At 39.1% G+C, this 13,045-nt stretch overlaps 1 protein-coding gene across 3 annotated transcripts in view; it reads left to right on the forward strand.

The window, feature by feature from the left end:
- The window catches only part of FGD6 (FYVE, RhoGEF and PH domain containing 6), a 125,498-nt gene that overhangs the window by 70,755 nt on the left and 41,698 nt on the right, over positions 1–13,045 (forward strand). For all 3 annotated transcript variants that reach the window (XM_082739264.1, XM_082739266.1, XM_082739265.1), the window contains exons 6-8: positions 3,313–3,464; positions 5,716–5,872; positions 7,808–7,895. In XM_082739264.1, coding sequence (XP_082595390.1) covers positions 3,313–3,464; positions 5,716–5,872; positions 7,808–7,895 — 397 coding nt within the window. The remainder of the gene's footprint in view (positions 1–3,312; positions 3,465–5,715; positions 5,873–7,807; positions 7,896–13,045) is intronic.

The raw sequence follows: 13,045 nt of genomic DNA on the forward strand, positions 1-13,045 counted from the left end.
GATTCCAGTAACCTCTATTGCTTGCCTCACATTTTCACACTCCAGTTCCCACCCCCCCTTTGATTGTAATTAACCGGCTTTTCTAGTGTGGAAAAGGGTACTCTGGATCTAATTTTTGAAGTGCCAGTCGTGTGGTCTTGCATCCCCACTGATTTAGTCAAGGAGGTGTTGGAAATTTAAATTCTTCTGCCTCAAAATAGTTTTGCCTCTGGCTCTGAAGTGTCATCACACTTTTCCAAATTATCCTGGCTGTTAGCATTTAGAAAAATAACCAGACAAATGTTGTAATCATCCTTTTTATTAAAAAAAAAAAAAAATGCTTTCCTCCTTCTGGTGGCACCAGTTCTGGAGAATGTTAAGGTTCATGAAGAGCTGAAAAGTTAAAGATTCTGTGTGTAGTTCTTGTGAGAATTAGTTACATCTGACACTGGGGCCGTAGTCCATTGCTTTCAGGGGATGATGGCCTGGGGTAAGGGGTTCCCTTTTCTGTTTTCAAAAAGGTACCATGAACTAATCGATGGCCGTAATAATGCCTGCTTAGAATCTGTAACTTCCTGGGGCGCCTGGCTGCTTCAGTCAGTTAAATGTCCCAACTCCTGGCTTCGGCTCAGGTCATGATCTTGGGTCGTGAGATCAAGCCCTGCACTGGGCGCTGCTATCAGCAGTCTTCTCAAGATTCTTCCTCCCTCCTTCACCCTCTCCCTCTGCTCCTCACCCCTTCCCATGTGTGTGTGCAAGTACTCATGTATGCTCTCTATCTCTAAATAAATAAATAAAATCCTTAAAAAAAAAAGAATTTGTAAATTCCTGGGTCCTAGGAATAATTTGTAATAGATAGCTAGATAGAAACTGTAAATTCCTATCATCTCTAGTCATTGTTTTTCTTTTGCTCTTTTAATTATTAAATTTCTATTATATTTTGTTGTGCTACTCATAATTTTAACAAGGACAGTATGGGCCACTAGTTCATCCAGAGCTACCTGCCATCATCCAGTAATACTGGGAAAAGTGATGCTTTGCCTGATATGTGACAGACGCCTCCAGTTAGAGGCAGCCATCTCGCTGGTCAGCCCAGTGTGAATTTGGCTGGCTTCTGTTGAATGTTTCTTAAATAAACAAGTTTCCCTTTTGGCAGTGGTGGCAGACATATGGAATGCAAGAGTCTGGCAAAAGCCGTGTCAAATGGGGTCCTTAAGCTACTCAGCTGCTAATGGCTACTGTCACTGTTGTGACTAAGGAAATATCTTCCAACTGGAAAATAAAAGTCATCTTGCTGCCAGGGGACAAACATATTCATCATTTATCTACCAGAAGAAAGGGCAGTGGCCATTGCTTTGCTGAACAAGGAATTTTTGCATTTAAGTTATATTAATCATTAAACTGGTCCCAAAGAAAGAAAGTACTATAGAAGATGTTTACCTGTGCTTTGAATACTGTTAGAATTGAGGAAGTTATTTGTAACATGTAAATATTTTCTGTAGTTCTGCCTGATGGAAAAATCTAATGACTTTCAAAAGCATTAAGTAGCTCTATATTCTCTTAGTAAATGTGAATGCTAATAGAAACAAGCTGCTCGGAGGTGGAATTTGGCCAATATCCATTTGGTTTCTGGAGATGTTTTGTGCGGTTTTTCTGGATTGGAGTTTATGCAAGTTACAAATTCCTATTTTATACTATAGTAATTAGCTGTAAAAGTCGTTCTTTAGTTGCTACTGTAAATACTTGGTTCCTTGGGGCCGTTGTGACTATTGGACCGATAAAGTTAGTCCCAGATACTGAAGCCCTAGTGAAGGGTTTATTAGCACCTGTTCAGCACAGGAGGATTTGAATTATCTGAAATGACCATCCTTGAGGAAAGGAATCCTTTCATGTACTTTAAAAATTTTACACAAGATTTTTGTCCTTCACAAGAAGCATGAGAATTGCCTATGATTAATATATGTGTGTTGGAAGGGAACAGAGGAGAAATCTGTATTTTTTTGTCTATTTCATTTGCCCATTGAATTCCTGAAGGGAAAGTTATTTGAAATAAACATAAAGGAAGATGAAGCCTAGTAGAGAATCTGTTTTACCCAGCCTTTGCTTTAAGGTTTTAATTAAACCTGCTGTTTCTGAGAAGGAACAGTCTCTGTTTTTGAGTCCTTAGGACTTTGGAACAGATTCCACTATTGTTTTACTTATCCCCAGAGGGTGGGCCTCAAGATAGGGTGAAACCAGACAATTAGGATCTCAGACACCACCACCCTTCCCAAGTCCTCTGGGTTGACAGGATGGAATGATGTGGACTTGTCTTAAAACGTGGTATGTAAATAATTTTCTAGGGAAAAGTTGACAGAATATACAAGGAGAATATTTTTTATATTGTGGAAACTGTAAATCCTGGTGAATTTACTGAGAAGTCAGTAGGAGGGAGAGGGGAGTTTAAGGTCCACAGTGAAAATATTTTTTTGATTCTGTGTGCCACACATGTTGCAAAAAGCGTTAAGTGTGTTACCTGATGATGTGTGATATGCAAGTCTCCAAATCCACTGAACAGATGAGGGAAATGAGGCTAGACCAAGATACCCTGTAATACTGGGTCCAGTATTCTCTAATTATCAAGAATGAGATAGTCTCGGGGCGCCTGGGTGGCTCAGTGGGTTAAGCCGCTGTCTTCGGCTCGGGTCATGATCTCAGGGTCCTGGGATCGAGTCCCGCATCGGGCTCTCTGCTCAGCGGGGAGCCTGCTTCCCTCTCTCTCTCTGCCTGCCTCTCCATCTACTTGTGATTTCTCTCTGTCAAATAAATAAATAAAATCTTTAAAAAAAAAACAAAACGAATGTGATAGTCTCCTCCATGCACCTTACCTAGAATGTTCTTGTTGTTGGGAAATAATTACTGAAAGTGAACAAAGGGACTTTCCAGAATAAAATTAAGTAAGATCTCTTGGGGACTCCTAAAATGAATGGACTGTGTTCATATAGCACTATGGGAATAAGTTTAAAGGCAACTAAGAGTTGCAATCCAATTTCCAGATACCCTTTAATATAATTACAAAGTTTGGAGATCAAAAGATTTAAGAGAAATACTATACAGACTGTTTTAAAACCAAATATCTACCCTAGCCACTTTATTGTAGTGGGTTTTTTGTTTGTTTTGTTTGTTTCTGTCTAGCTAAGTGGAGACAATGAAGTGGCACTTTCGATTTGTAATTCTACATAGAAAATAGTTTGTGATTTATGTTGTATTAAAGAGAAGCACTGGGGCGGGGGGGGAGCTTTATGTCAATTATATGTCTGTGTATGTTATTTTTTCTTCTCTGAACTGTAATAGGATTTCCGAGATGCAGTGGCCCATGCTTCCAGGCAACTTGGGAAACCCGTGATTGAGGACCGGATCCTAAATCAGATCCTGTACTACTTGCCTCAGCTGTATGAGCTCAACCGGGATCTCCTGAAGGAACTGGAGGAAAGGATGTCAAACTGGTAAAAATGGACTGACTAGCTTTCCCAGAGTCCCTCTTTTCAATGAAGGCATAATAGGGGCCCTGCATGTGGCAGAGAGGGGGTGTTCCTTACATTGAGTTGTTTCAATGTATTGAATTTTCTTGACAGCTACCTGTAAATTGGTCTTTTTTTTCAAGATTTTATTTATTTGACAGAGAGCAAGCAAGAGAAAGAAAGGGGCTGAGGAGAGAGGGAGGATGGGAGAAGGGCAAAGACCTGGGGCTGGATCCCAGGACCCAGAAGCATGACCTGAGTGAAGACAGACATTTAACTGACTGAGCCACCTAGGCCCCCCTAGATTGGTCATTTTAGATGGCCAGAATTCACAACCTTGATGCCCTGAACTCAATTCTAGGAATGTTTAAATTCTTTGGTAATACTGCCTCGAAAACAAGAAGGGTCCATATATTCAGCCAATTTAACTTTTCTTTAGGTGACCTTTGATGATCAAGGTTTTTGAGATTGAGGGAGTTTACTTAATATATTCACACTGAAATGTTTTTAAATGCTTTGTTATCTTTTCTGGAATATCATGAATCTTTCTTTACATTTTGGAAAAGCAACCATTCACTGAGGTAATAGGTTTGTGTGGTTTAGAAAATTTACATGTGTATGATACCATCTAGGCTATAGATTTCCAAACTGGAAAAGACTGGTTAACTGCTTCTTTGGATTATAGAAAGTAAGCAGACACTTCGGTGACACCTTTGGAAATATGCAGAAAATTTGTTCTAGGGGTTTTGAACTTCCTGTCCCTGGGGAACCTCAAATGATTAGAATAACAAAATAATATCACCTACTTTCATGATCAAAACTTCTTGTAAGTTTTCTTTTTCAGAAAAATACTTCTTGTCTGTTTTGGAAATACCATGCCTCTGCATGTTGGGAAAATATGTTAGATGAGTAATTAATTCCTAGCTGCAGCCTAAGTGTAAAATAACACGGGGTTAAGGACTGAGGAATGACTAAAAGGTATTTTTTAAAGTCATGATAGAAATAAAATATAATTGCAAAGAATATTCGTATAAATACTTTGTCATTCTTATAAAAATTATCTTTAAAATTACTTAGTTGCCTTTAAAGGATATGCATACTTATGTAAGCAGGTGTTAAAGGAGGTTTAAATTTATTTTTTGCTTGTGCTGAAAATTTTCTCAAGTTTAGATCGATAGATTTCTGCGGTAAAGTATTAAGCATTCCTAAGAAACAGACTAACTGATGAAAGGGACAGCTAAAACAATAATTATGGGAAAAACTACACTTACTAGCACAAAACTCTTCTTATCCTTGGATAAGATATTTTCTACTAACTAAAATAATTTTCTCTCAGGGGCCTTCAAGTTAAGACATACTCTTTGGTTTTAGTATGCTTTTTAAAATAACTTTTATTTTTATATTGGCTTTTAAGAACTGTTGAAATACTTCGTTTCTGCCTTCAACAAGGTTTTGAGTTATCTACGGTGTGCTGGTCAGGGCTCTAAGCTTGGCAGGAATATCACATTGCACAAAATAGATAAGGCTCTTGCCTGCATGGAGTAGACATTATAGTAAGGGGAAAACCAGAACAATGGACAAGAAACCTTAGATAAAAGCAATTTCTGATCTGGAAAGATGTAAAATAAGATGATGTGCTGGCAAGTGAAGATTGGGTGGCCAAGCAAGGCCCTCTGGAAAGGCAGAGCCCGTTAACGGGACATCTGAATGAAAGAAGGAGCTGGCCGGGGTTTCCTATTTCCAGGCATGCAAAGCCATTACTAAAAGTGTGTAGAGTGGGAATGAGTCCATATGTCAAAGGACTATAAAGAAGGCCAATGTGTATGGGGAGGACTGAGAAAGAAGGAGAGAAGTGTGAAATGAGTCAGAAGAGTAGGCAGCAGTAGGACCAATGGAGCTTTGTAAGCCAAGGGAAGGAGTTTGTTTTCCTGCTGAGTCCTGTAGGAGGCTGTTGGAAGTCACATGGTGTAATACACATTTTTAGACTCTCTCACTGCACAGAGGGATGAGATGGTAGAAATGGGGAGACCAGTCAGAGGGTTGGCAAAATCCAAGCAACATGTGATGGTGGCAGTGGGGATGGTGAAGAGTAGGCATTTAAGAATAGGAGATGTCTTATAAGAAGAGCAAAGAGGGCACGCCAATGGCTCAGACAGGGGACTCTCACTGGATGCTAGATATGTTCTGGATGCATCTATGACTCTCTCTGTTTTTGCGTATCTCTTCTCTGTCTTAGGACTGAACAACATAGAATTGCTGATATCTTTGTAAAGAAGGGACCATATCTAAAAATGTATTCCATGTACATCAAAGAATTTGATAAAAATATAGCTTTGCTGGATGAGCAGTGCAAGAAGAACCCAGCTTTTGCTGCTGTTGTTAGAGATTTTGAGGTATTTTTGCTCCCATATAGTGTTGAATGCTTCTTTCTTTCTTTGTTGTTTTTAAACCTGTAATAATTTGCAATCATTAAAAACAAAAAAGATATTAAAATATAATCCCTTCAAAGTCAAAGAGGAGATTGAATAAATGAAAAGGTGAGAAAGTGTGTACAAGATTTAATTTTGAAAAATCTATGATTGTATGCTAGAATATGCTGATAGGTCTCCCTTTTTTTGAATTGTGGAGAAATACACATAAAATAAAACTTAACCATCTTAACCGTTTTTAAGTATATAGTTTGGTAGTGTTAAGTACCTTCACATTGTTTTGCAACCAATCTCTACAGCTCTCTTCATCTTAACATTACAGAACTGAAACTATGGCTAAAATAACGCCTCATTCTCCCCTCCCCGGCCCTGGTGACCACCATTCTACCTTCTGTCTCTGAATTTGACTACTCTAGGAACATTTCTTATTTTTAACTCAATCTTTCCTTTTATTCTTCTAACAACTAATCTACAGTGAAGGATGGGAAATATAATTTGTTTCCCTTTAGATAAATAACACAGGTTCAGTGTCAAAGTTAAGAAAAATTAATGACATCTTTATAAAAAGCATCTCCTAAAAATTAGTTTTAACTAAAATTTTATTTAAGTCCTTCCCCAATCTTGGATAAAATGTGAATTATTATGTTTTAATACTCATGTCTCTCTTTTGTAACTTAAAAAAACAAAAAACAGCGAATTCCAGTCACCCAAAACTAGAGAAGTTTTAGAAGTATTATGATATTCCTGATTCTTACTTTTACATTAAACACATAATTAAACTTAAAATCATTTGTTGTTTTTTTCCCTTTTTTTCTTTTCCTCTCCTCTGATGTCTTCATGCTGTTAAGAAAGGAAGTGTGATTTCTATAGCTATGGCAACTGATCATTGACCCAGGTTTTCATCAGCGTCCAGTGCGTTGCCTTGGCAGCAAAAGAAAACATAAGATGGGAAAATTAGCTGTCTTGGTTAATGATGCTTGCATGGTAGATGCTTTCTTAAATGCAGTATCATTATAACTTTCTAATTAGTTTGTGTACCAGACCCGAGAGGTGCATATTTAGAAAAAGCAGAAATGATCTGAGCAAATCTAAGAAAACCCTTGCCCACGCACCTGAGCTGTGGAGGAAGTACAAGTACAGAACATGTTAGGATGAAGCGACGTTTTCACTCGGCCATTTTGATGCCACCAAACAGTTCGGTCTTGTGTCGGAGAATGTCTGCAAAGCCCAGGATTGGGCAGAAGTGTCTGTTTTATATACTAAGGAAAAGACCTTTAAAGGCGAAATCAAATGTCCTTTTGGTCAAGTCAGAATGGCTCTGAAATCAAGTCTCTCTATAGGCTGATTTGGGAGCTGTTTTTTAGAGCCATTCGTCTGAGAAAGAAATTTTACATCCACCCAGCTTACTGGAAATCATGTGCTTAGCAGGGCTGCTTTTCAGGCTATCTTTAATTTCTGCAGTGCTCCCCACTACCACCAGTTGTTATCATGGGTCTACTGACCGTAGGCACTGCTTATTATTTGAAGCCAGTTCTCAGTAGCTTTATGTCTTCTGCCTTATCTTGAGGACCATGCAATTCTTTGGGGTTTGCTTATGCTTGTGAATACATTGGCACATACTTGCCCAAGTGGCCACTTGGTGGCCCAAGTATGGTGGGCCCTCACTGACCTGGAGCACGGGGCTTCAACCACCCCTGTCTATGGGAGTGAGCCGCTGACTCCAGAGACCACACCTCACCCCCCCTACTCCCCCCACCCCCACCAGAGAGGTGGGCTAGCTGGTGAGTCCCCTCCCGGAGTTGTTGGCTTTCTAAAGTTTGGTTTCCTGGGCACGTGCATCTGGATCCCTTGCTCCTTAAAAGAACGCTTGTGTTTACTTTGGATATGTTTTCCTTTCAGATGAGCCCACGCTGTGCTAACCTGGCCCTCAAGCACTACCTGCTCAAGCCGGTTCAACGGATCCCCCAGTACAAGCTGCTGCTGACAGGTGCGTCTCTTCCGCAGTTTGCCAGTTGACCAGCTGACATTGTTTTCATGAAATTCGCCCTCTCCTAAGAACACCTCTTTCTAACATGCCAATAACTCCTTATCCAATACACGCATTTATAGATTGCATATATAACATGCAGTAACATACATTTATAGATTGATTACAGCCGGAACTGCATTGCTCTTGGTTCTTTGATCGTCCCTGCATGCATTCTCTGCTCTGGGCATTCCTACGTGTACATCGTGCCCTCCTAACCCCCCATCCCTGCATCATTTTACCTGATTAATAGTATCAGTCCCAAGAATGTTCGTTCTCAACCACTCCAGAATGAGTTTTAGGGAGTCGCTCCTACATATTTGTATAGCAACTCTGGTCACTTTTCTTACAAGGTGTAAGGACTGGTTAATGAGCTATGTGCTTAGACTAGTGCTTTGGTCATAGTAAGTTCTAAATCAGTATCAGCTGCTATTAGTAGTCATACCCTTATCATCATCATCATTACTCTGTTGTCTGTATCTTCTACTAGACTGTAAGCTTCCAGATTACAGGGCCGTATCTATCTGGCTTGCTTTTATAATAATGAAAAAATGAAGATGAGGGGAAGGCTATGAGTTGAGTGAAGGCATATACCGTGCTCAGGGATATAGTCATTGGCTCTCCCAAGTCTTCACCATAGCCATGCATATATCACATTATTATTTACATAGATGTAATAACAGACTTGTAGAGATAAGTGTTTGGCATCACAGCAAAGCTAGTACAGTTTCACATCACGTCTGGTATCCAACACATGCTACCAGGTCCTTGGAGTATTTGCTGAACTGTAGTGAATGTACACCGAATTAATAGACATACATACAAAAGGCAGATCCTTAACCATCTACCTTTGGCTCAGGTCACGACCTTAGCATTCTGGGATTGACTCCCACATCCGGCTCCTTGCTTAGCAGGGAGTCTGCTTCTCCCTCTGCCTGCTGCTCCCCCTGCTTTACTCTCTCTCTCCTCTCTCTCTGACAAATAAATAAATAAAATATTAAAAAAAAAAAGAATTATATCAAAATGGGGCACCTGGGTGGCTCAATCGGTTAAGTGTCCAACTCTTGTTTTCAACTCAGGTCATGATATCAGGGTCAGATTGAGGCCAATGCTGAGCCCTGCTCAGCTCAGAATCTGCTTAAGATTCTCTCTCCCTTTGCCCCTTCCCCTGCTCTCTCTCTCATGCTTTAAAATAAATAAATAAAAAGAATTGTGTCAGAATGATTGAGAATATCAAAATGCTATCTCAACTTTAAATTAATCTGTACTAATTTTATCATGTAAATAGATTTTTAGGTACTTGGTTCCTATTGGTATTGTTAAAAAATGGTGTGCATTCTCTTTTCTCATAAGCCAAGAACTATCTTGGATAGAGTAGGTGAATGCTAGAAAGCATTCCTTTAGGCAAAGCCTTTCTAGGGTGCCTTTTAAAAGACAAAGTGCTGTTGAAGAAGGCCCAGCTTCAGCATCAGGACCTGACTACCCTAGGTGTTTCAAGTGTTTACTTTGAATTTCTAACTGTAAATTACACAATAGATTTTTCTCTGGAATGACATAAGGCAAATCAAATAATTTGAGGATATCCTGTCCATTTGTACTTTCTTTCCTCTGCTTTTGGCAGAGATTTAGAATACACAAGACAAAAGGAAGCACCGATGCATGTGTTGTGTTTTTGCTAGATAAGTTCAGTGCTGTATCATAAATGAAGCTATCAAATGGCTTAGGCTATTTCTACAGCTGCGGAATGAATACTGTTTTTAGTGGCAAAAGAGTACAGTGGTTTCAAATGAGAGAAGGATGGAGAACTCTGAAATTTTCCTCCCACACTATGACTGATCTAAGTAAAAAGTCACACTTACATTTAATTTAGGATTCATGAAGAGGTTGGTTTTAACTGAGAAATGATGAAGTAGCAAAAGCAAGTTTTAAAAATTCTTTTTTAAGAGAACAGATTTCATGTCTTTTATGATAGAAACATAACATAAGCTTGGGGTTGTTTTAGTTTTGAGCTGCCTCTTCTTTAATCTTAAAGCCATTTACCTCTTCTTTAAGTTGGAAAATCCCCATTATTTATTTGTGTTTGGTAGACCTTCTGTGATTGTGGATTTACTGAAGGGTACTGGTGATAAATGGATTGTTCAAGTCACAGAGTCAGGATTGAAGTTAAAGAAAGAACATAGACTTTGTAAAGAAATAACATAGACCTCATCTTCTTCATCCATTGACTTTTCTTCCATTGATTCAAATTCTTCTCTCCTTTAAGCCTGGCCTGAAATCCCACCTTGATTTTGAAGCCATCTCTCATTACTCCAGTCTTCCTTGACCTTTACTATTAGTGCCATGTGACCGAGCAAATATTTACAGTAGCCCCCCCTTACTTGTAGGGATACATCCCAAGACCGCCAGTAGATGCCCAAAACCATGGATAGTACCACATGCTGTGCATATTCTTGTTTTTCCCCCTACGTACATACCTTTGATAGAACTTAATTTATAAGTTATTCACAGTAAGAGATTAATAACAATAATCACATAAAAATACTATTATATATACATATATATACATATGTATGTGTGTATATACATATATATACATATGTATGTATATGATTATAGAATAATTATACTATTATATATACATAAATATACATATGTATGTATACTAAAACAAAAATTAAGTGAATGTGCGCTCTCTCTCTCTCTCTCTCTCTCGAAATATCTTATCGTACTGTGGTTCCCCCCTTGTGATGATGTGAGATGATAAAATGCCTATGTGATGAGAAGTTAGGTGAGTGACAAGAGGCACTATGTATCCTTAGGCTGCCTTCGACCTTCTGTGACATGTAAGGATGATCGTTTGTCTCCACTCGCATAGCAGTTAACTTGGTGTAACTGAAACCATAGAAAGTGGAATTACAGAGAAGGGGGGACTGCTATATTCAGTGCTTTGTGAATTTGCTCATATTTTTCTAATTTAAATAGTCATTCCCTAATTTGATTGTAAACGCCTTGAGGTCCAAGAGTGAGTCTTTACCAACAATTCGTTGTACCCCAATTTATCTGGATCAGTTTTTGTTACCTTGGAAGCCAATCAGGAAATAATTTTGGCGGCTTTTAAGTTACATTTAAAATATCCCATTAGGGGCACCTGGGTGACTCAGTTGGTTAAGTGTCTGCCTTTGGCTCAGGTCATGATTGCGGGGTCCTGGAGTCGAGCCCCACGTCAGGCTCCCTGCTCCTTGGGGAGCCTGCTTCTCCCTCTCCCTCTGCCTGCTGCTCCCCCTGCTTGTGCTCTCTTACTCTCTCTCTCTCTTTCTCTTGCTCTCTCAAATGAATAAATAAAATCTTAAAAAAAATAAAAACAAATAAACAATGAAACATCCCATTGACCAAAAAGTCTTTAGCCTGAAGGACAACATTGAGATAGAGAATTTCAGAGATGATGTCTTCTTATTCAGAGAGGTTGAAATGTTCTTCCTAAGACTACCAAATGGTATTGATTGAAGTGTATGTATGGTCATATAAAACTAAAGACATATGGAGGTTGTGATACTATGGTTTTGTTTTATATTTTTATTTAAAATTCTGATTTTCTAGTACTCATTTTTGTGATGGTCTGATTGCTCCCTGCTTTGCAAGATAATTCTACAGTTGCTATCAAAGTGCCCTTGGTCTATGCACTTAAATTTTTAGAAGTTGGATTTTAAGTCTCTAAGTTTGTATCTATTTAAACATGATAGTTAACTGGGTCCTCATCTTTGGATAAACACGCTCAATGTTTTAATCCTCTGAACAGCCTGTGGGATACTTTTCTTTCTTTCCCTTTCTTTTTTCTTTCTTTCTTTCCTTCCCTCCACTTTCTCATCCTAAAATTTGGAGTAATTCCAAGTGCACAGAATATATATGAGCAGAGAGGAACAGTGAGACCATTTGGGGCAACTTTTGACAACTTTGATTTATTAATGAGTTTTAGGCAGACAAGGGGAAGAAGCCCTGCCTAACTCAGTGTAGATTTGTACCTATCTTGGTTTCTTAAGAGGGAAAGATTTGAAAAATGTAGAGATGAAGTATAGATAAGCTAGGATAGTTTCTTCTGGAATCCTTTTAGAGAAAGGTGAATGGAAATTCACAGATACAGGGACCTGCCCCTACTAGTCAGACAACCATCCTATTGTCTTGAGCAATGTTTTTTCCCCCGGACATAATTTGGGCTTCAATTGGAATTCTACTTAGGCTTTCATTAGTAAAAAACACGTCCAGCTTAATTCCTGGTACTACTTTTTTAAGCTCAACCTAAAATAGGATTAAAGAAAATGCATATGTTGATGCTTAAAATGAGAATTTTTTTTTTTTTAAGATTTTATTTATTTATTTGACAGAGATCACAAGTAGGCAAAGAGGCAGGCAGAGATAGAGAGGGGGAAGCAGGCTCCCTACTGACCAGAGAGCCCAGCATGGGGCTCTATCCCAGGACCCTGAGATCATGATCTGAGCCGAAGACAGCAGCTCAACCCACTGAGCCACCCAGGTGCCCCTAGAATTATCTTTTTAAAGAAGGTAAAATAAAGTAAGTAATTTACTTAAGTAGAAAACCTCGTAAATTTTACCTTTATATTGGCCATTCAAGGCAAATGGATCTAGCCAGACCTTGAAATCTGCCCTGGGCCCAGAACCTAGTTCGAATTAGAGTCTTATGGCAACAATGAAAAAGTAGTGGAAGGAAACAGGTGCTGTTAATGGGAGCAGCACTGATTTCTTAACCTCTGCTTGTGTCCTTCCTCATCACTTCAGTGTTGAGACTGTATTATCCTGACTCTGGGCCTGGCATGGATTCTGGCCCATAACAGGGACTCCACTGAGCTGGAAGGCTTAGGGGATTAAATGGTGTTCCTTTTCACAAGGTTGAGAATCCCCTGAATGTTTGATGGATGAATGGGTCAATAAATTGTTAAGAGTTAAAAACACTCTACCAGTTACTCAGGCACAAAATTGTGGAAAGGACTCTGAAATGCTTCCTTTTCCTCCTTTTTCCTCTGTTATAGTACCCGCCCACAAGTTTTCCCCTGCCTCTACTTCCTGCTCTTTCCATTTCTCTCGTTATGTTCTAGACC

The sequence above is a fragment of the Mustela nivalis genome (genome assembly GCF_964662115.1).
Source record: "Mustela nivalis genome assembly, chromosome: 7".
Lineage (NCBI taxonomy): Eukaryota > Metazoa > Chordata > Mammalia > Carnivora > Mustelidae > Mustela > Mustela nivalis.